Source organism: Parasteatoda tepidariorum, chromosome 2, assembly GCF_982258835.1.
Source record: "Parasteatoda tepidariorum strain Cologne lab strain chromosome 2, Ptep-v5.0, whole genome shotgun sequence".
In the NCBI taxonomy this organism is placed as follows: Eukaryota; Metazoa; Arthropoda; class Arachnida; order Araneae; family Theridiidae; genus Parasteatoda; species Parasteatoda tepidariorum.
In genome coordinates this window covers 46,877,651-46,901,461 of record NC_141756.1, presented here as the reverse complement: position 1 = coordinate 46,901,461, position 23,811 = coordinate 46,877,651, and the positions used below count along the sequence as shown (strand labels likewise).

The 23,811-nt window shown below is 29.8% G+C and overlaps 1 protein-coding gene across 1 annotated transcript in view; it reads left to right on the top strand.

Moving 5' to 3' along the window:
• The window catches only part of LOC107449839 (aldehyde dehydrogenase 1A1), a 28,619-nt gene extending 5,488 nt beyond the window's left edge, over nt 1-23,131 (top strand). The window contains exons 2-12 of the mRNA XM_043042329.3: nt 5,651-5,755; nt 7,018-7,158; nt 10,565-10,691; nt 11,399-11,460; nt 12,330-12,572; nt 13,780-13,882; nt 15,708-15,892; nt 17,116-17,438; nt 21,589-21,663; nt 21,768-21,807; nt 23,017-23,131. Of these exons, the coding sequence (XP_042898263.2) occupies nt 5,651-5,755; nt 7,018-7,158; nt 10,565-10,691; nt 11,399-11,460; nt 12,330-12,572; nt 13,780-13,882; nt 15,708-15,892; nt 17,116-17,438; nt 21,589-21,663; nt 21,768-21,807; nt 23,017-23,049 (1,437 nt within the window). The 3' untranslated portion in view covers nt 23,050-23,131. The remainder of the gene's footprint in view (nt 1-5,650; nt 5,756-7,017; nt 7,159-10,564; nt 10,692-11,398; nt 11,461-12,329; nt 12,573-13,779; nt 13,883-15,707; nt 15,893-17,115; nt 17,439-21,588; nt 21,664-21,767; nt 21,808-23,016) is intronic.
• The last annotated feature ends 680 nt before the right edge of the window (nt 23,132-23,811 follow it).

Genomic DNA, 23,811 nt, shown 5'->3' with positions numbered 1-23,811 from the left:
TAAATTAATTATCACTTTCGTAAATATTAAATACCCGTGGTAAGCTTGTTTAATGTAGTCTTTTATGATAGTTTTAACTTTAATCTCCTTAATTTCACTGATTCTGAAAGATAACAAGGAAATTCTTGGTCATAAGAAATAAATTAAGATCTAATTAAGATAGATTTAACTAAAAAATACTAATCGAATTCTTCGGGCTCAACCTTTCAAATATCCCAGATTTCTATTAGCATCCCTCCAGCTACTATGGAATCTCTGCGTAGTTTTAGATAATATTTTTCCTAGTGGTAACATAGGTAATTTATTAATATTTTTAATAAATTAGAATATAAAGAATTTTGCCCACCACTCATAAATAAATTTAAAAGGATATATAAAAGGTCAGATAGACAAATGGTCATACAGGCGCACTTTCAACTCCTGAAGCCACTCATCGGCTACCTGTCAGTACAGATGAGCTTGCACTCAATTTTATAGGTGACTTCAACTATATCTTATTTCATGGGTGACTGCAACTATATCTTAAAAGCACAAAATCGATTATGTTCCAAAACAGATTACTACTATATATACTGAACGCACGGATATTATGGTCAGTGAAAATATACACTAAGATATGAAACTATAGCCTATAGCTCAGTCAGTCATAACATTTAAAAACTGAATCCACCATAGCCCATTCACTACAACACTGCTGACTTCACCATATTTCAAGAGAACTTATCGGCACAACAGTTAAATAAAATCCAGTTACTTCCTTCGCTTAATCAGATTCTGTCCATAGTACTAGGATCAGGGTTGGAGTTTTTGCCGGCAAAAAGGGGTTTTTGCCAGGACAGTGGCAAAAACCTGGTAAAAACCGGCAAAAACTGGTAAAAACCGGCAAAAACCAAATTATCTAAATTGTTGATTAAATATTATTACAAAATAATTGAAACAAATTTAAATCAATCATAAGGAAGAATAATTTTGAAACATTACATGAAAAAATTATTTTTAACATATTAATAATTAATATAAGGGTAATAATTTTTAAGAGATTGAAAGTTTTTGATCTCCTTTCATTTTAGAATCCTAAAATATGTTTTTTTACAAATAAATATTATTATTTGTATAATATTATTTATTATAAAAAATTATTATTTGTACAATAATTAACTACACATGTTGATAAGATATTTTATGCTTTAAATTATAGTTACATTACTTTAAAATAAGTTCATTTCACTGGAAAAAGAGAATAATCACAAATTTTCCAATCAATAATGTTTTAAACTACTAAAATGATATATTATTACATTATCATTTAATTATGGATAAATAATTTTGTTAATTTTTTTGTAACTATTTATATTCATAAAATATATTTCAATTTTAGGAATTTTGTATCAAAAATGTGTTTTTGTCCTCTCATCTTGGAAATATAGGTTTTTGCCACTTTTTGCCAATTTGCCTGGCAAAAACCTGTTTTTGCCAGGACGGTTTTTACCGGTATTTACCATGGTTTTTTCCACCTGCGGCAAAATCTTGCCAACCCTGACTAGGATTGTAACGAATATAGTGATTTCGCGAATGTCGAACATAAACATTTTTCAAAAAAAATCATAAATATAAATATTTTTTATTTGTAGATTTAGTCATTATTAAAAAATAATTAAACTTAGCTTTATTGGTAAGTTTAGAAACTCAATATTCTTGTTATATTTGTAGTACAGTACAATATCCTGAGTCCTAGACTAGTTCGAAAAATAGAATGTCAAACAAACTTCAAAACTAATTTCATTCAATAAAAAATACCTCTAATATTTAAGTCAGCACTGTTTAATTTTTTATTTAATCAACTTAATATTCATTAGGGTGGGTAAATCATAAAAAATAAAGCAAAAAATATATAAACATTCAATTAACTAAAAAAGAAGCTTGAAGGTAAAAATTCAGTGATTGATAACCTATAACCTTACGCCAATTATAGCAATCTAGCGAGAAAAACTATTTTTGACTCTGATGACCGTGCAGTATTATGCAAGATTCATTTAGGAGACAAACAATGCGTGTTAAATAATTAGTCACCATACAAAAACGAAACAGAAAAAATAAAGATCTAATTTTAAATATCTTAGTTCTCCAATTACGGAATTTTCAAGAAAAAGTGAAGAGAAATGAAATAAGTCGGATAGAAACTATCTTAAAAATTGCCGCGTCATAAGGAAAACTTCGATAAAATAAAGATTAGTAAAAATAAAAAGGAAAAAGAAATCGTTCTATACTTTTAAAAGAAAATGTTAACGTTGAAAATAGTAATTTAACATTTTATTTTTAATCATTGTTGAACAGCCTACAGAATCTTGAGTTAACGACTACCAATGCTCAACTCCGTAGCCTTGTAATTTTAAACCCAATCCAGAAGACAAAGTAACTCCTGTATCAAGTATATGGGAGAATTTTGCCTTCGTGGATAAATTTTGATGCAACCTACTCGCATTTGCGTTACATGATGAGGAAAATTCTGAAAACCTCCCACGGTTAATCTGACGACAAAGGGAATCTAACCCATTATCCGTCTACCACTGAGGATATTTTATTTCAGCTCTGTGGTTGGGTACGGGATTCGAATCAAGCAGCCATCGCTGAGACTCGAACCCGGTTCACCTCATTTCGAGGCAAGCGTTTTATCCACAGTTCAACTTCTTAACTTTTTATTTTACAACCGTCGTTGAACAGCCGACCCAATTTTGGGTTTACGACTACTAATGTTCAACTACGTATCCTTGTATTTTGAATCCTATCCAGAAGACAAGGGGTCCTGGATCAACTATTGGGAGAAATTTGCCTTCGTGGAGGACTGCCGTATTTTTAGAAAGAAGTGTAGATAAAAGAATAAAGTTTATTAGAAACGCTTTTAAAAATTTCATAATATATACGCCGATAAAAAGCAAGGTCAATAATGAAAGCAGAAAAACAGAAAAAAAGTGTTCTAGATTCTTAGAACAAAACTTTAATGTTGGAAATCACAATTTTTTTTTTTTATCGAACCGGTTATCTAAATTACCGTAGACGAAAAAAAGTGGCGATAAGAGAACAAAGTGTATCAGAAACGTTCCATTAAAATACCGCGCTATAATAATAATAATAAAAATAAAAAAAAATAAGAAAAAAAGCGAAACGAATTTGAAATGTTCTCAATTCTTGAAAGAAAAAGCGTAAAAAGAAACGACAAAATTGACTTGTTTGAATAAAATAAAAAAATAAAAACCTCACCATGAAAATTTTTTCTAGTCTAACCTAGTTTCAATTCTCAAATTTATCCTTTCCATTTGAATGTCACCACAAATTTCTTCTTCCAAATCATAAATTTGAAAGCACATAAATTTTAGAATTTAACAAAAATGTGTAAAAACTATTTCCAGGGGTCTGTTCAGACATTTTGTGAAAGGTCCGTTTTTCGTGAAATTGTGAAAAAATTACTCTCATTCTTTCAACTGGGGTCCGCTTTTATGAATTTGTGCTAATAGGGTCCAGTTATTGCAAAAAACTTTTTCAAGGAGTTTTAAAATTGTAAATAGATACAATATTATGCTCGGCACTGTAAAATTATAATTAAAAAAATTAAATTTTCAAAAATAAACAGCAATTGCTGTTTCTAAATTAGAGATGCAACATACAAATATTTGGTATTTAGCCAATACTGCTAAACGCAGAATATTCATTTCGGACTAATAATGGAAGAATCGTCTGAAGACAAAACTTAATTCGTTTACATCCATCTTTCTTGTTTTCTGCCCTGGAAAGGGTTTGTTCGATTAACAAAATAATAATGAAAATAAACAAATTTGTGAAGGGTTCGATTATAAGAAAAATCATTTAGTGAAGAGTCCATTTTTAAGTTAAAATATTTTGTGAAGTTTTGTGAATCACAATAATTGTATCACATCGGAGCAATATACTGTCAACAACCTCCTTCATAATAACTGATAGTTTTGTAAAAATTTGATTGGGTTTAAAATGTTCTTCAGTTCACTACCAATTGAAAAATTATTTTGGACATACGTCAAATGTCGGATGGTACAAGTACTGTTTTTTTGTACGGAGTCGTTTACAATTACTGTTTTTCAAATTTTGGAGTGTAAATAGTTGTATCACAATTGTTGAAAATTAGTAATTACTGTATAAATTTATTATTAATATTTTACAATACATTTTCTAAGAAAGATTCGAAGATTATGTTTTAGGCTGTTAACTTTCAGAGAAATATGACCTTCAGGCACCTTAGTGACTTTCTTCCTCTTTTTAGTTTCAGTCAGACTTGGTTTATAACATCGTTTGATTTCCTTACAATAGTCCATATTGACGTATAGACGTGTTAGCTCAGTATTGACGTTTACAAACAACCATCTTTTAAGTATTTTTACAGTTTCTCTCAAAACGAATGAGAAATGGAATAACATTTAAAAAGGATGTAAAATTATTGATTTTTAGCCCCATAAAATTTTCTTGAACTCTAGCATACTTTCCTGAGCAATTAAACAGTTAATATTTTTTTTACAATTTGGCGGTGAATTTTGTCTGCATCAGCCTTGATTAGATTTTTGAGGAGCATTCTACAATTCGCTTATAATGGGGAACAAATTTTCTTTCTTCATAAATACAAGGTCTTGCCTGATGCGGATGTAGGGATTTCAATTCTGAAATTAATTTTGATCCAAAATCTAGATATTATTTTAAATGACATTTTTAGTCTCTTTTTTTTATTTGACGAAACGAAATGTTCAAGTTTAAAAACATTAAGTATAATAGGGTTCGCATAAATGTTGTGACAAACTTTTAGAGGAGTTAAGATCCATCGTCAGCATAATAATCGCATGGAATCCCATGTCCAGAAATGTAAACAGCTAAAGGCGCTTCTTCCCTATTTATGATCGATTCAGAAGCTCACGAAGAAACTGTTTATGTTAAGGAAGCATATTTTATTAGTCGCATATGACGACATTTTAGAAAAATTGGTTCTTATGCAATTTTAATTCTGATGGTCTGCCCTAACTCCCCGAGAAGTTTGTCGTTACATTTACACGACTCCCTGTTATCTAAATTGTACATTTTGACAAATATTGACTAAAAGTGTCATTTAAAAATAAAACTGAAACTTAAAGGGAGAACTCAAGTAAAATTTGAAGTCACCAATGCGAAAGTATCTAAGATTTGTTAACACGTTGAATGCCATGGGGGTCACCGGTGACCGGCGAAGCCAAGATTATTAGGAATACATAATTCGAGTAAATTTTTAATGCTTTTAATTTTTTTTATATTACCGTTACTAAAACGGTTTGAAGAAATTAATGCAATACATGCTGAGAAAATAATTTTGGCCAGGCGGGCAAGCCATGTAAAATTAACGTGGCATTGAACGTGATAAAAAAAATTTCATGCAACAGAAATTTTTTCCTTCAGTGTAAGCTGTAAAATTAAGCAGTATAATATTTACAGTATCTTATACGCTTATACATTGCTTTTTGATTCTTTGAAAAATCCGATGTCACAAATATGAGGGACAAAATCAACATTTTACAGTGATAGTCTTTTGTTTAACATAGTTTTATTATTTATAGATTTAAAATTTCTTTTTTTCTCATGTAAATTAACTTTTTTTTTCCAGATCTTTATTAACAATGAGTGGCACAATTCTGCAAGCGGAAAGAAATTCCCGGTAATCAATCCCACAAATGCTGAAACAATAGTCGAAGTCCAGGAAGGAGACCAGGTAAAGCAATATTTTCACTCTTCCTAAAGTATTGATCAGTTGATTACACAGATGCATTTGTCGATTTTCTTTAAAGACCCTCATTATAAAATGCAAGAATTTGATTTCCGATCTTTGAATGTAGTAAGAACGTATTAAAAATTTTTAATAGCATACATTGTAAATTTAAAATATGCATGCCAGCATTTCTAAAGAGCAAGTTTAAATTATAATTCAAATTTAAAGAACAAATTAAGCGTTGAAAAAGAGTAAGACAGTTTGAAAACACTTCTGCTCTTAAATTAGTGACGGAACGAATCTAGAAATTGAATGAACTTCGAAACAACTGATGGATTGATTTCAAATCATTCCCTTTAGTAAAATATATTATGTAAGGTCAGTGTGCCGAAATGCGACAATGTTCAGTTACGTTAAATCCTAATTCGTGAATCATCTGTATTCTATTCTATGAATATCTGTATCATCTAATTCGTGAATCATTGTATGAAAATTTCGTATCTCTGGAGCCTATCCCATTTCTTTTCCATACATTTAAAACCTTATTTAACGTGCAATTTCATCTTATCTTCATGCTCCCCCAACATGTCCTAAATGCGATGTATTCCGAACTTGCTAGCCATCTAGATCAGAGTTTTAATTGGATATTAAGCTTAGTTTAAAATGGTCAGAATTTTGATAGACGATAAACTCAATTTTGAGACAAAATGGCGATAAACATTTCTTGTAATTCATCATGAAACGATTTAAACTCATATTGTCTTCGGGCATAGAGCATTCTAGCTAGTCGGAGAGTATTTGAAAATTAGATAGTAAGATTTCATTTTTATGGACACAAAAGCAAATGAGTAAAAACGTTGTAAAAATGCACTGTTGCAACATACCTTGAGGGTCGCATTTAAAGGCTGGTTACCTTAAAAACGATAAAAATGCAACATCTTTGCTTAAGTTGCAGATAATAATTAAATTTCAGCAAGAAAAACTTTGTTTAGAACTATTATCGTAATATTTTAGCTATTTTCGGTGAAGAATTTTTAAAAAAAGGTAAAATTTGACCTAAATGCGACAAACTTTTATGAAATCGGGTGGCATTTAAGTGCACTGACCCTATGTTTAGGTTAGTAATAAATCTGGCTAATAATACTACTAACTGGTAAGATTATTAATATTAACTGATAAATTACATTGATCGTATCATATATGCCTTGTATTATTGGATGATTTCAAAAAATCTTTTAAAACACAAATCCCTTTATTCCAAATAGGCTGATGTGGAAAAAGCAGTGCAAGCTGCAAAGGCTGCTTTTAAGAATGGCTCTGTTTGGCGCACAATGGATGCTTACGATAGAGGACGACTCCTTTACAAGTTGTCTGACCTCATGGAGAGAGACATTGAATACTTGGCGGTATGTATTCTTCTTCTTTTGATACCAAATAAACTAAACATCATAAATCAAGGAAAAATTATACTCCCCCAAAAATTAGCCAATCCCTATGAAATTTGAATATGTTGTCAAATAAGAGTTACTGAGTAAAACTGCAATATACAACTGCGAATTTCGCTGTGTTTCTGAAATTAGAAACTTGAGGTAGTAAATTTGTAAAAATGATCTCCAGACATTATTTGCAAAAAGAGAACAGCGCCATGGAGATCTACTGGCAGACTTGTCTCAGAACAAAAACGGATAGAAGTGCCCAGATATCTAAATGTGAGTCCTTGCTGAGATCGGCTGAGATTAAGCATTTTATTTTTGAATAATCTAATACAACAAGGAATCTGGAAGATTTGATTTCAAAACCAGCTTGATTCGTAGCTTAGCAGGATTAAAAGAAATATTGCTGCTCTTTAAATTAAATTTTCATTTGTAAACTATGCAGCAGTGTTCCCGAAATTTTTTTTTTCGAACTCAAGATATTAAGAAAAGATCTGTAAACTCGTGTAACCGTTAGTAACATATGAAAAAAAATTAAATTTTTATTTTGCAACATTAGCAAAATATAATCCAAAACATCCAAATATAAACATTTATAAAATAAAAACGGATAGCTGCAAAAAATGAATAAATCCATAAGTCCTACAAGAAACAATTTGGTGCTCAGTTGAATACGTTTGATTCTTGAGAACTGTTAATATATTTTTGTAGCTACGAGTAATTGATGAAGCAAAATTAAAAATTTGGATCAATGTTTGACTGTTTCTGTCGTGGATGAAATTCCGCTTTTAATCTATAATAAAATGAATAGTTTTTTTTTAAACAAATCAGTATACTCATTTGTAATACTGAACCTGATGTCAATAAGCGATTTTTTAAAATTGCTTTGGATGTAGTGAAAGTTGCAATATAGTTGGTCTGCTTTAGATTCAGTTTTAAGAATTTCATTCAAGCCAATTTGTAAAACCTTTATGAGTCGATACAAAATAAATAAATTTTGAAGCTTAAATGAAAATGATCAATAGCTATTTTGAAGGAAAAAAAATAGATGTAACTGATCGTTATGGGTGTGTGCACAGATGGCTTAAAACCATAAAGCGAAATATTTTATGTCTCATATTAAGATCATCGAAAAAGTGTAGTAAACGCAATGTAATATTCAGAGATACAATACAATATTTACCTACTTAGCTGACATTTCATAAATTTGTTCCAATATCTATCATTTACAGGCGTAGGTATTTACAGTGTGTCTAGCTAGACGATAGAATTGGAAAGCTTTAATTGTGTATCCAGTCTCTGAAAATCAATAAGCATAAATGTTTTATTTCCATGATCAACTTTAAATTAAAGAAATTTAACTTGATGAAAATATCAAATTGTATTGATATGAGAAATTTAAAATTTCCACTAATTTTTAAATACCAGCATGAATTAGGGTGGTACTCTTTTTCCTTATACAAGTATTAATTTGAGCATTCTTTTTCTAATACAACATTAATTTGGGTACTCTTTTCCTAATACAAGCATTAACTTGGGTACCTACTTTACTCCTAATACAAATATTAGTTAGAGTATTCTTTTAATTATGCATGCATTAATTAGGTTACTCTTTTCCCTAATTCAAGCATTAATTAGGTTACTCTTCCCTAATTCAAGCATTAATCAGGATACCCTTTTCCCTAATTCCAGTAATAATTACAATACTCTTTCCTCATACAGGCATTAATTAGGGTACTTTTCCTAATAAAATCATTAATTAATGATTACGGTACTCTTTTTCCTTTTACAAGCATTAATTAATATTTATGGTACTAATAAATAAAACTAATAAATTCCTTATAAATAAAACTAATAAATTCCTAATAAAGCGAATATTTATAGAAAAATTATTTCTCAAGCTCGTTAAGAAATCTTTCCAGGCTAAAAAAAAATTCTTATTGAGATATCCTATGAAAATTCTTTAAAAGCAATTTAGGGAACTAAATTGGGTGAGATCGACACATCAAGTTTGATTTCAAAATAATTTAATTTTAATTTAATTCTTTTCAACAATTCACTTTTCACATCATTAATACTACGAGACACGATATCCAAGTATTTGTGATAAAGTAGTAGAGTAAATCAAGTTTCTGAATTTTCATAGTTTTTCTCTTTGTTATAGAGAATGCCAGTAGTATTATTATAAAATTTAACGATTTTTCATAAGCTACAAACCTTTATAACAGTGCGAACTTCAATAATTCTTTCTAGACTTGGTTATGTTTAAATAAAAAGCTGCACAATCTCTCCCATGAAAATGGGAGGTGTTTCTAGTCCAGAGAAATGGAGCATTGTTCCTATGCTGAGAGAGATTACGCAGTGGTTCAAACAGATAAAAATAAAGAGGCATGTAGAGTCCTTTTTTTCAAGGGATATTAAGCAAAAATAAATTTTTGAGTTTATTTTTGCAATAATTACTCGTAAAATCCTTTTTCTTTATACTCAAGTTGAAATATCCACAATATATGTTTGCAAAAACCTTGCAAGAATTTTATTCAATTTCAATTATTATCAACGATTTAATTGTAGTTATCCTTAATAAGTAACTCTTACCCATGAGCGCAGTATGTAATAATAGTATGTAAATATGTGAAAGAATAAGAAAACTAAAATTTTTGCATAGAAAACAAACAAACCAACATTATAAATAGTTCAGAAAATATTTGTTTCAAATTACTTCGTGCTCAAACTAAATTACCTTATGTCAAATTTTTATGTCTTTGTTCTTTTACATTAGTAGCCTAAAACCCCTCCATTGCAACTCGTATAGACCTCGTTTTCTTAAGAGTTCGTGAACCACAAGTTGGGAAACACTGCCTCACATTAAAAGGATTTAATGGCTCTTATTGTTATTTGAACTTTAACTTGGCAAAGCGGTTAAAAAAAGTATCTTTACACCAAAGTGATCAGCATCCTCAAAATAAATAAATAAACTAATGGTATTAAAATTTCTTTACAGATGTTTCAAAACTGACGGCTTTACTTTTCCAATTTAATATTCTGAGAACAGAAATATTTCGTAGGGATTCTCTGACAGATATAATTTTAATAATTAAATTCATGAGCAAGAGAAGTAACCTAGTTAAAAATTAAGAAAGAAGAGAAATTTTATATTGCTATAAAGTTAGGTTGCTTAACTTTTAACACTAAAATTAAGTAAAAATTTTTATGGTAACAGGAAATCTACATAAACTCCATCACAGCATGACTATTTTAAATTTATTACTTATGCAAAATTTTTAATACTTTCGTGTACAGTATGACATGCATTGCGTTGAATAAATTGTTTGAAATTAAATTTAATAATATTAATGGATTCTTTTGTTCACTTTTTCAGAACTTGCAAACGTTAGAAAATGGCAAACCTTTTAAGGATTCTATTGGTGATATGAAGTTTGCTATTAAAACCTTGAGGTATTACTCTGGTTGTGCCGATAAAATCCATGGAAAAGTCATACCAACTGGTAAGAATTCGTATGAATGTTGTTTCGAAAGTAATTGTTATTCTCTGTTATTAAGGATTAATTTGTCACTGAGAAGTATAAAATATTTATCTGTTTCTGAAAAGTGACCGAATAATCAATGTGACTCAAAAGTGACCGAATAATCAATAAAAGAAAACCGGAATAAGAAAGAGATGTATAATTTTGCTAAGTTCTGCTAAGATAACTAGTGTGTATTCCCACGAAGTTTCAAATTTAGATATAAAGTTTGTCAACAGATGGTATTGTTGACTAGAAATAACTATAATATTTTTCTTCATATCTTAGATCACTCAAATGCTTGCGTAGGTGGCTATTAATTTTTTTTCTCAAACTGAGCAACATTGTTGCACTATATGGTACTGGGTACTCTATTGAAAAAACATTTTTATGTTTTTTTCTCAGCAATGCTATAAAGAGACAAATTTTCTAACTAATTTGATACTCGGTGAGAATAAAATTCTGGCTTCCCTAAGCAGCACTCCGTTAACCACATATTTCGTTCTTTAACTGATTTTTCAAATAATGGATCATTTTTGGGACCCTCTTATTTAATATTTCTCTTGCGAGGTGTAAAAAATAAGTATAATTTGTTTTTTGCTTTCTTATTACATTGAAATTATCTTTATATTATTCAAAATTAATTAATTACCTGAAATACATTTTTTGGTTAACACTTTTATTTATAGATGGAAATACATTTACATATACTCGTTTGGAGCCTGTTGGAATTTGCGGTCTTATCATCCCCGTAAGTTTTTTTTTCTTTTTTCCTAATAGAAATAAAGTTGTATTTAGCGTATTGAGATTCTTTCTTAAAATTGTAATATTACATAGACAGAGATTTCTAATTAACTGCGGGTCTACTATCTCTTTGCTTGCTATTATTCTCCCAGGCCCTACTGAAATCTGCAGGTTGTAAGCACAAAGCTCCATTAGTCGGAATTTCAAACCAAATTTAAATATTGTTTGCATACAAAATGCTTTTGCAATATTTATGATAAGGGCAAATTATGATATATTTGTAAATTTCAGATTATATTTATTTCAATTTTTTCTAATTTATAACTCTAGCAGACAATTTTTAGGAAACATACACACACGCAAAAATAAATTAGCATTAAAGGGGATCACGTTTTGTGACATATGTACTATATTTGTAACAAATGTGGTACCCTAGGCCCGGACCTCTCGGGTCTTACGATGTCCCTTCCAGTCCCAGAAATTTTTTTTATGTCGGATTGCTTGGGAACTGAAGTCTTTGCTATCATCATCTTACTTCATAGCAGATCGTGACTATTTCTCTCCCCCCCCATTTTTATTTATTTTTTGGGGTTAATCCATCATATTATCACTCCATTGAATTCGGTGCGGTGACTCCTTAGGGAATTTAAAAAACTTAAGATAACAAATTAGTGGTCGGACGCTTAATGCACCCAAAAGTAAAACAATTACCGCACTTGCAAACGAATATTTCGCCATCAAAAAATGTGATGTAAAAAAGAAAAGACAGATAAAAGAAAAAAAAACTAGATATTGATTGGTAAAAATAAAGTCAACATACATGTGTTCACAATTCTATTAAGTTCTTTTACAGTGTTTATTATCTATTTGTTGTAGTGGAATTTCCCTGTGCTTCTGGTGACCAATAAAGTGGGTCCCGCTCTTGCTTGTGGAAACTGCGTTATCTTAAAACCTGCTGAGCAGACTCCATTGACTTCCATCTACATTGCGGCTCTTTCCAAAGAGGCTGGCTTTCCTCCTGGTGTCTTCAATGTGGTGCCCGGATATGGTCCAACTGCCGGTGGTGCACTCACTCACCATATGGAAGTGGATAAAGTTTCTTTTACTGGTTCTACCGAGGTTAGTATATATCTGGTGGACATCGTTTCTTTTTCTTAAAATGTTTACATAATGGATCTTTCATTTATTCGAAACCCTTGTCAAATATACGGTAAGAAAAAATGCTGCCTTATTAGGAGTAGCAAGTCAGCATTTAAGCTAGCAAAAATTTAAATGCTATCGATGAATCACTATCTAGGAAACTGGGATGAAAACATCAAAACCCATTCGATTTTTTATAGAACATGGAGGTGTTTCTATTAATCTCCTTTCAATGCTTTTCCTTCCACCAGCAATCAAGCAGAACTTGATTTCTTTTCTTCAGTTTCACCTTCATCTCTTGTGCTTTGGCAGATTTTAAAAATGTTTCTTTCTTGATCCATTACAGTCGTTCGTATATCGAATCTCACCACAACAAAGGACAGTAATGATTTTAAAACACTGATTTGATGATCTGTTCCCTACTTTTTACGAATTATGTTTTAATACCAGTCTTTTGACGAACTCTGAAGCTAATTTTTAAATTTGATGAGATTAAATTGTTTTCTTATCTAAACTGGAAATTTCATTTGTATCTCCTTCAATTTTTCTTAAACTTATTTTTCACCCTCCGGACTAATATTTTATAACAAGAGAAAATGCGCCTATATGGAAAATGTGGTAACACATTTGGGATTAAATTAGAAATACTTCATTCATTTAGTTGCATATTAGGGTTAGTAAAATAACAACGGGGAAATTTCAGAACCAAATACAGATTTTATTATATTTTGGTGGACACATATGCTTAACTTCCCGAAAGTATTTTGGACATGATCCAAAAACTGAACACTGGTATTTAAATGGTTAATGTATTAAATAAAATTGCCTGTTTTTTTTTTTTGTTTTTTTTTTGGGGGGGGGGGTTGATCAGCCCGGTTAATAAATGGACTTTTTTTCCAACATTCAATTACATAACAAATTGTAAAAAGTTTAACAATTGCTGCTAAGACCTTTAACTAGCTTTAGTTACGACTGTTGTATTGATAAGATTATTTTTCTCCCGAAAAAATTAAAATTCCAAATGGTAATACGTCAATCCAAAGACATGCACTTTTTCAAACAATTTCTAGTCTGCCCACATTACTTTTGGAATGTTTTATTCTTAATTAAACTAAGTACGTTATGTTTTGACCTGTGACTTACATTTTGTACAATTCTGACTTAGTATCTATTGATTTATTTTCAGGTTGGTAAGCTTATTCAACAAGCTGCAGGCAAAAGTAACACTAAACGAATAACACTAGAAATGGGCGGAAAAAGTCCGTTAGTCATCTGCCCAGATGCCGATTGTAAGTATCTAAACAGATTATCCATTTCTGTTTCCCAATTTACTTTTCTATTGAAAATAAATCTTGCTTAAAAAATGTTTAATCTTAGCAAAAATTTTCAAAGCGCGCTCCAAAACTTCTTAAAAATTAACATCGATTCCATTCACAATATAATCATCCACAAAAAAAAGTATATCGACATTATAATGTCGATCTTGAACTCAATGTTTAAGAAAATATTTTTAATACCTTGTTCATCAATAGTGTTAAGAAAGCTCTTAACGCAAGAAGTTGAGCCACAAAACAGGGAAAGTGATTTGATAAAAAAAAGTTTTAATATTTGTTCAGGCAAAATATGTTATAGGTATATTACCATTATATATTAGCCTCAGGTATATGACCATTATATATTAGTCTCAGGTATACAGGGGTCTGTCCAGACATTTTGTGAAAGGTCCGTTTTTGTAAAATTGTGAAAAAATTACTCGTAATTTGTGAATATAAAATAAACGTTAAGTCACATTCTTTCAACCAGGGTCCGCTTTTGTGAATTTCTGTAAATAGGGTTCGTTATTGCAAAAAAACTTTTTCAAGGAGTTTTTAAATTGTAAAGACATACAAAATTATGCTCAGCACGGTAAAATTATAATTAAAAAAAAAAATTAAATTTTCAGAAATAAACAGCAATTGCTGCTTCTAAATTAGAGACGCAACATACAAAAATTTGGTATTTAGCCTATACTGCTGAACGCAGAATATTCATTTCAGACGAATAATGGAAGAATCGTCTGCCGAAGACAAAACTTAATTCTTATACATCCATCTTTCTTGTTGTCTACCCTGGGAAGGGTTTATTCGATTAACAAAGCAATAACGAAGATAAAAACAAATTTGTGAAGGATCCGATTAAAAGATAAATTATTTTGTGAAGGGTTTGTTTTTAAGTTAAAATATTTCGTGAAGGGTCCGTTTTCATGGAAAGATATTTTGTGAAGGGTCCGTTAACGGACCCAAATTTCTTCTAAACAGACTCCTGGTATGACCATTATATATTAGTCACGTGTATATGACCATTATATGTTAGTCACGGGTATATGACCATTATATATTAGTCACGGGTATATGACCATTATATATTAGTCACGGGTATATGACCATTATATATTAGTCACGGGTATATGACCATTATATATTAGTCACGGGTATATGACCATTATATATTAGTCACGGGTATATGACCATTATGTATTAGTCTCGGGTATATGAATATTAATATTGTGTAATATATGTACGAGGAAAATAAAGAATCAGACTAAACAAGTATAGTTCAGATTGCTTGAAAAATTTGGATGAAAAAGAAATTCTTGTAAAAAAATTCCTTTCCCTATAGAAATATTTTAATAATACTAAAAATTTTTAAACGAAATTTTCAAAAGTTTATTTTTGAAAAACTAAGTTGAAGTACACAATGGCTTATTTGGTTAATTTATATCAATAAAGAAAAAATAACTTATCAATGAAATTTTTTTAACAAAGAATTTATTCTTTGCTGAATTTTTTAAAAACAATGTAATAAATTTCTTTTAAACCTGTTTAATATACGTTGACAAAATTCAAATGTTTTATTAATCGAGTTGCAGACGGTTAAATAGATTATATATATATTACTTATATTTTTATTGTTATCATGCTTAATAAACCAGAAATGGGACGAAAAATTTAGTTCCAGAGTCGGATTTCCCCCCAACAAAAATTAAGGTAGAATTATTGACCAAATATCCTACCTTAATTTTTGTTAACTTGTGTTACTGTTAATATGAACTGTAAAGTATTTTTTTGTTTCTAGTGGACGAAGCTGCTGATATAGCTCACCTAGGTCTCTTCATGAATCAAGGTGAATGCTGTTGCGCAAGTTCAAGAATTTTCGTCCACGAAGACATTTACGATGCTTTTGTGGCCAAATGTAAAGCACTAGCCGTAAAACGAGTTGTTGGTGATCCATACGATGAAAAAACTATTCAAGGACCTCAGGTATTCCCTTGCGTGTCCATTTTCTGATACCAACTGCATCAAAAAAAATTTTCATTATACAGAGAGTTCAGTTATAAATTTCTTTTATATTTTCAGAATTGTTATATTTTAGTACTTCATAATTAAGCGAGAAAGGATCGTAAGTGGTATCTGAATTTTGCTTAAGACTTAAATGAAAACATATAAATTTTGTTTGCTTTATAAAACTCAGGTGTTAAAATAATTTCCATATTTATATTTTTTCCCAATGCGCACCACTTTTGGTAACATTTGGCTTTATGGTACTTATATAATGAGCGATAGTGTTGGTCTCTTTTGTAGGCATCATGTAGGTGGATCAGCATCAACCCAACAACACTAACAAGGACAGAGAGAGAAAGTACATCCATGTCCGAAGCTTGACTCGAACCCTGAACCTATCTTAATATTATCTCTTCTCTTGTTACTCTTTAAATCATGAAACTTAGAGATGTCTAATTCCTAAGGAATGTCTAATCGCCTAAGGAGTAAAAGGGAAGGAATTGAAAGGAGACTATTAGAAAGACCTCGAAGTTTTGTCAGACAATCTAAATAGTTTTGATGTTTTCATTTCCGCCTTCCTCAGCAGTAGCTGGTTTAATTTCGAAAGAGTTTTTGTTACTTTTTCTAATGAATTGCGACTCCTTTAATCTTTTATTTATTACAGTCAAAACACTGAACTCAGTTGGTGAACACTGATAGGTGGACCATGATCAGTTAGGTTATTTTTTCCTCACAAATACAGTATTAGTTACACTGACAAAAGCAAACTTTGTCCCATTACTTGACGCACAAATATTCTGTTTTTTTCCCTTTAAAGTTGAATTCAAAATTCAAAATTTGAGTGAAAAAACACTCTTAATTTGCCGTATAAGGAGGAAACGATTTCTACTGTTAATACAGCATCAATGATCAGTCTGCCACTACTGATAATTTATGCATGGTGCCGGCCTAGGACATCCTAAGATACAACACCGTGAACTAGAACATTGACCAGATGTCAATAATAAATTCAAAACTAGTTTCAGTGGAACTAAAATGTAAAGATTGATGCATGTTTTTAAAAAATCTTAGGTTTTAAGAATTTCCTCCATCCTCATTTTTATAATGACTCAGTTATTCTTAAATAAATCTTATTATTATTAAATATTTCCTCCTTCTTTAATTTTTAATAAGAAGTTTACAATTGTGGAATATTGTTTCAGATCGACGATGAACAGTTCGATAAAATCTTAGACCTCATCGAATCTGGTAAGAAAGAAGGAGCCAAACTTGAATGCGGTGGTAGCCGGCATGGCACTAAAGGATATTTCGTCCAGCCAACTGTTTTCTCAAATGTTCAAGATCATATGCGCATTGCGAAAGAAGAAATTTTTGGACCTGTTATGCAATTATTAAAGTACAAAACATTGGAAGAAGCAATTGAAAGATCTAATGCAACCTCATATGGATTGGCTGCAGGAATTGTTACCAAAAATTTGAACACAGCTACCCTTTATGCACAGCAAGTACGAGCTGGAACTGTATGGTAAGCATATTCTGTTCTTTATGTATTACGTATTTGATGCTTTTATTATGCTCATTCGGTTTAAATTCTCTTGAGTGAATGAAGATACTTTATGCTGTAAATTTGTCCATTTTGTGATTATCCAATTGCATGTAAAACATTATTTTTAAGTCTTATTAAGGTATGTTTTCATTTTCTCATTATTTGTACAAAAATATTAAGTCATTATAAACGATAGGGGAGAGTGGGGTCAATTGTAACATTTTTTACTTAACTATTTTTAACTAACAAAAAATCCTATATATTATTAGTATTAATTGACAGACGAGTAAAGTAGACTATCCTCTACTAGAAAAAAAATAAATACCTTATTTTAAATGTTATTATATTAGTTATTAACAATTTTTGACAGTCGTGTACTTGTTACAATTGTCCCCACTTACGGGGTCAATTGTAACAGTTCATAAATTCAACTAAAACATAGTTAATTATACATATTATCATAGTTGTGATATATTTTTTTATTGATCAAAATAGTAGTTATATTTTAGGAGTAAAAATAATAATGAGCAGATACTTAAAGGGTTAAACTTTTGACTTTTAGGGGTTAAAAATTTTAATTTATGCTGTGAAAGGTGACAAATAAAATAATGCACACGCAGCATAATATAAATGATATAGGAAACTATTGGAGGTTCTTAAGGAGTTAAGTAATGGTTTGTAAACATAAGATTATTTATTTTCAGCTGTTACAATCGTCCCTTTACTTATTGTTACAAATGTCCCCAAGACGCCATTTCAGCTTCATTTGTTAAAAAAAATGCTAGTTAATTAACTAAACTAATTTTTTTTTATTGAAATGTTAATTAAAGTGTCCACTTACATATTCGGTTAATAACTTTTATTTGTTTAAACAAAATTACTTTGTTACAATATAATATTCTAATACCAAAAAAAGTACTTACGTAGCGTGAAAATATCTTTTGTGATGTAACTCTTTCAAAAGTACATAAAAATGGTTGCCAGCAGGGGTGTACATGTAGATTTATTAAATACACCTTGTGCGCCACCTAGAAACCAAATCTAGAAACCGACACTCGAAATTTTTGCTCTGTTACAATCGTAACCTGTTACAATTGACCCCACTCTCCCCTACATTTAAGCATTTTTCAGACTTTCCTTTACAAAAATTCTACTCTTTATTTGGTAACAAACTAAAAGATAATTTTATTTCGAAAAATTCAAAATAGAAAAATTTTTTGTTTTTTTATTATGAGGGAAATAAAATATTCTAAAATGAAGTATTACCTCTCGCGAATAGCTATATTCTTTAAATAATTGCCTGTTCCACAATCCCGTTTTTTTATTTTATTTATTCCTTCCCCTTCTTCCATATTTTATAACATAATATCAAGCACCACTTTATTTTACGACATGAAATTGCGTCATCATTTTTTTATTTTTTAGTTTGCCAGGGAATAGCCATATCAGCATTTTCTTCCGCCGAAATGAACAGTGCTCACAAATATTGCAAAACACAAAAACGTTATCACTTAGAATAGCTTACGATCTAATGATCCGATCGTCACGTTTCTAGGATTCATTTTTAAAAATTCGAGTAGTTGACCCCATATGTTACTTAATTAGGGCAGACCATATTTTAACTTACGAAATCAAACACAAAAAACTACTTTTCCTGAATAAACATACCTTTTCTTTCGACGATTCCAGTGTTCATTCTTTGTGTTTAAATGAAAACTAGCTAATTTTCAAGCGAAGTTAGAACGAGTCTTTCAAAAGTGACGTTAGTGTTAAAAATTTGGGTTTGTTGACATTGAAAAAGTAAATTTCGTACAATGATGTATTTCTTAAACGCGAATTTTTAGCTGTATTTATTTTCTTAAATAAGCATTATAAGCTATGGATATTTATTTTTTCAAACACGTCTTTAAAGCTACGTTAAAATAAAAGTTCTCAAACATACTCCAGTTAATAGTTACTGCGGATAAATTTGAAAAGTATCTCTGAGCCAGGGCTAAAGAGAATACAAGGGCTAGTTCACTCCGCTCTTAGAGCTGAAGCTACGATTTCCCTCCTCATGACGTCACTGTGTCCACAGATCTCGGAGATCGCAAGCAAAGATATGATAACTTTGCATCTTTCTCTTTGTAAAAATAAGTTAGACTTTTTCTGGTTATTAGCCTTCAAACTTTACGTAATTAACACATTATTTCCGTTCATAAACATAGTTCAAAAAAAACTTTCTTGGTTATTATAATAAAAAAATACCATTTTAAACTTATAAAAATGTTTTGCTAGTTGGTGAAAATGACACGATAAATACTTTATTTTAAAAAGTTCAGTTTTAACTTTAACTATTAAGAAAAATGAAGGCATATATCGACACTTTTTTTGTCTACATATTCTTTTATAAAGATAAGTTAAGTTAAATTTAGAATCCCTGATTTTAAAATATGTCGTTAATAGCAATTTGTTCATACTTAATCATTAGGAAACATCAACCTTAAACGCTAATTACTGAAACAAAATAATAATTTAGGTTCATAATGACATTAGAAATTTTACAATTGTTTATAGACATTTAAATTTACGATGATATAATTTATAGATATTTAAATTGAAGAGAATATAATTTTTTAAAAAAATCATAAATATTTAGAATAACTACATTAAAAAATATGTTATGAAATTAGGAGAATTTCAACTATATACTATATATTTTATTTATACTTTTTACTTACATTTTAATTTTCTTTGACTTTATCTATTTTTTAATTCTTTTCACCTGCCTTTCTTTATGAAGTAACGAGGCGGTTTCTATTTAGATAATGAATTTTTATAAAAGTTCTTTACGACAGAATAAACGTATTGCTGTTTTATATTAACTGTGTCATTTCGGAATCCATTCTTTACATAGTTGTTCATTTACTTTAGGGAACACGCGAAAAATTATACTTTTTCCTTTTGTTTTTATATCAGAATTTTTGCAAGTTGTAATCGCGCAAACTGGCATTTCGATAATAGTTTTATATTCTTGTAAATTCACTGGAAAAACTGAGGAAAGTCATTATAGAAAATAACAAATGTCTTAGAATAGCTCGCAAAAAGAAATGATCCAATATTAGTTAGAGCTAGTTAGGCCAAACGCTCCGTTCTTGAAGTAAAAGTGCGAGCTTTGCGCCAAAGTGACGTCACTAGAGTGACGTAGGAGGATCGGCGCGGCGAGAGATACTTCAAAGGAGTGAACCAGCCCTTCTATTCTCTTTAGCCCTGTCTCTGAGCAGGGGTCTGTTTAGAAGAAATTTGGGTCCGTTAACGAACCCTTCACAAAATATCATTTCATAAAAACGGACCCTTCACAAAATATTTTAACATAAAAACGGACCCTTCACAAATTTGTTTATCTTCGTTATTGTTTAGTTAATCGAATAAACCGTTCCCAAGGGGAAAAAAATAAAGATGGATGTAAACGAATTAAGTCTTCGGCAGACGCTTCTTCCATTATTCGTCCAGAATGAATATTCTGCGTTCAGCAATAAAGGCTAAATACCAAATATTTGTATGTTGCATCTCTAATTTAGAAGCAGCAATTGTTGTTTATTTTTTAAAATTTAATTTTTTTAATTATAATTTTACAGTATTGAGCATAATCTTGTATGTCTTTACAATTTAAAAACTCCTTGAAAAAGTTTTTTTTTGCAATAACGGACCCTATTTGCACAAATTCATAAAAGCGGACCTGGTTGAAAGAATGTGAGTAATTTTTTCACAATTTCACGAAAAACGGACCTTTCACAAAATGTCTGAACAGACCCCTGATAACCACCTCTATGATAAAATTTCTTTTTTGATTTTGCTACCTTTCGACATTTGGAAAAAGTTCACCACCACGGATTACCGAATTTTACTCTGCCATGTTTACAGAAAAATGCCTTTAAGTTCATTTAATTAAAAAAAAAAATTACATTTTGAAGTGAAGGGTTCAAAAGGATAGTTAAATTTTCTCCTTAGCAACTAGAACCAAGTACATCAGTTAAGTGCGCTTTAAAAGCAAATTGTATAGTTGTAATTGAAAATTTCTTCAATTGCTTAGCTCAAATTTTTGTGTCCTCAATTGTATCTTTTCGCTTGATATTTTTTGAACTTTTAGGGTTAATTGCTTCTTTGCTGGTTCTGCCCAAGTTCCTTTCGGAGGATTCAAAATGTCTGGTCAAGGCAGAGAATTGTAAGTCTAATGATTTTATAATCAATTTTATGTTCACAATGAAAATAATTTTATGTTTTTACTTTGTGTGAATTTATTTCAAAATCTTTTCCTTCCTTCTTTAGCGGAACCGATGCTCTACATGCCTACTGCGAAATTAAAAGTGTAAGTATTTAAAATTTTACTCTGTACTCGGGGCATTTCTTAATGACTGCTTTTAATATTTTCAAAATTCAAAAGTAAGGTCAATAAATTTTACACATTAGCAAATTAATATTTAGGTTAGGAAAAACAAAAACGCTACTTAATTTAAACAAATCACTACTAGGGGTAGCGGTACTGAAATCGTCAAAACCAGCTTAATTGTCAGATAAAACTTCGTACTTCTAATAATCATTTTCAAAGCCTTTGTTTCTTCTAGTAATTTAACAGGTTTGATGTTTTGTCGTCACTTCACGGAAGACTTGAATTTACGTTGTTTTTTTCAATCTTACAAAATTATATTATTTTTATTGTTTGTATTCTAAGATTTTAACCTACATATTAAGAGTGGTTATTATGGAACATCCTGATGCTTAGTGTCATTAAAGATATGTCATTGTTTTTAGGATATATTTGATATAGTTTGGGCTTATAATCCCAGTAAAAAATATTTTACGCAAAAAAAAAGTTAATAGAATCTCTTCAAACTTTGAAAATCTACAAGCACTCTAAAATATGTATTTTTGAAGAAAATGAGTTCACAGTTGTTTTGCTGGAAGATTATATAATGTTTTGGCTTATCAAACACGTTAATACAATACATGAATTTACTTAAGGATTACTTATGGATTAAGATAATTTCATTATTTTCAGTTCAGTTTAGTTATAAAATAATTAAATTTAAAAAATTCCTAAATAAAGCTTGAATTGTTTGCAATTTCTTGTATTTCTCCTTATTATAAATGATAGTGTAAAATTGAATGTGGAACAAATACGAACGAAACAATTTTTTTTGAAGTTTTTACATCTTCAACTGAAATTGTAACACTCATTTATGAATTTAAAGAAGAAATACTTTTTAAAACAAATTGTGATAATCTAATTTTTAAAATTTACTTAAGCGAGAACAGTTTCGTGACAAATTAGAAAACATTACTCAAATTTCGTGAATTGTTTTTGGAAGAAATTTGAATACGTTATTTCACTATGCTCTTCAGTTACAAAAAATGATTTGTTTTTAATTTGTCACAGTATTTTCATTTTGTTTAGAAATTAATGTAATTTTAACACTACTTTAATGGTAGTAATTTTAGTAAATGCATACTTACAATGTTGCTTTCAGTTTAAAAACATTATGAAAACTTATCCTTTGATTTTTCTTCCTTCCTTTAGGTCACTACAAGGATTCCACAAAAGAACTCCTAAATCAATCGAGTTTATTTTTTGTACTTTTCTAAGAAAAATTGTTGTTATTGAAAGCTAATAAAGAGTTGATTTTGTTACAAAATTGTTTTTAAAGTGTTTTTTTCATGAGTGACTCTGCAAAATAAAGAAAATTTAATATGGCGAAGGTACAGCTGCTTACCTAATGCCAAAATTTAATTCATCATATGCCTGCGTGATCGTTTGCTACAATAAAAAAATAATCAATTTCTACAGCAAGCTTGTTGGCAGTTAAAAATAAACTAACTGCTAAAAAGCAATGGAAAATATCGTCTGATGAAATATTTGAATTAGAATTTAATAATTTGTTGTATAAATTTTAGAATAATCATATGTCATGTAAAATCATTGATTTTATCAAATAATTACTTTTTTTAAAAACGTTTAAAATAATAATAAAATAACCAATGCTAATGAATATTAAAGTGTAGTTTTTCCTGCATTTTTAAGAGGAATCATTATGCAGTTTAAACTGTCATTAGTTTTTATTCTAATTTTTTAAAATGCAATTTTTCGAATTTAAAGATCACACCAATGCAATGCGACATGTGTTTTGGAAGACTATATGATGCTTTTTTTTAAATTAGGGTTTCTTTAACCCATGACAATTAAAGTATTTTTTGTATAAGAGTTAATTTGATGTGAAATCCGTTGATTGCCTTTATTGAGATTTTAGTATTACATATTATATCGCAACTGATTAGGCTATACGCCTGTTCCCAACTGTATATAATCTACTTCCTT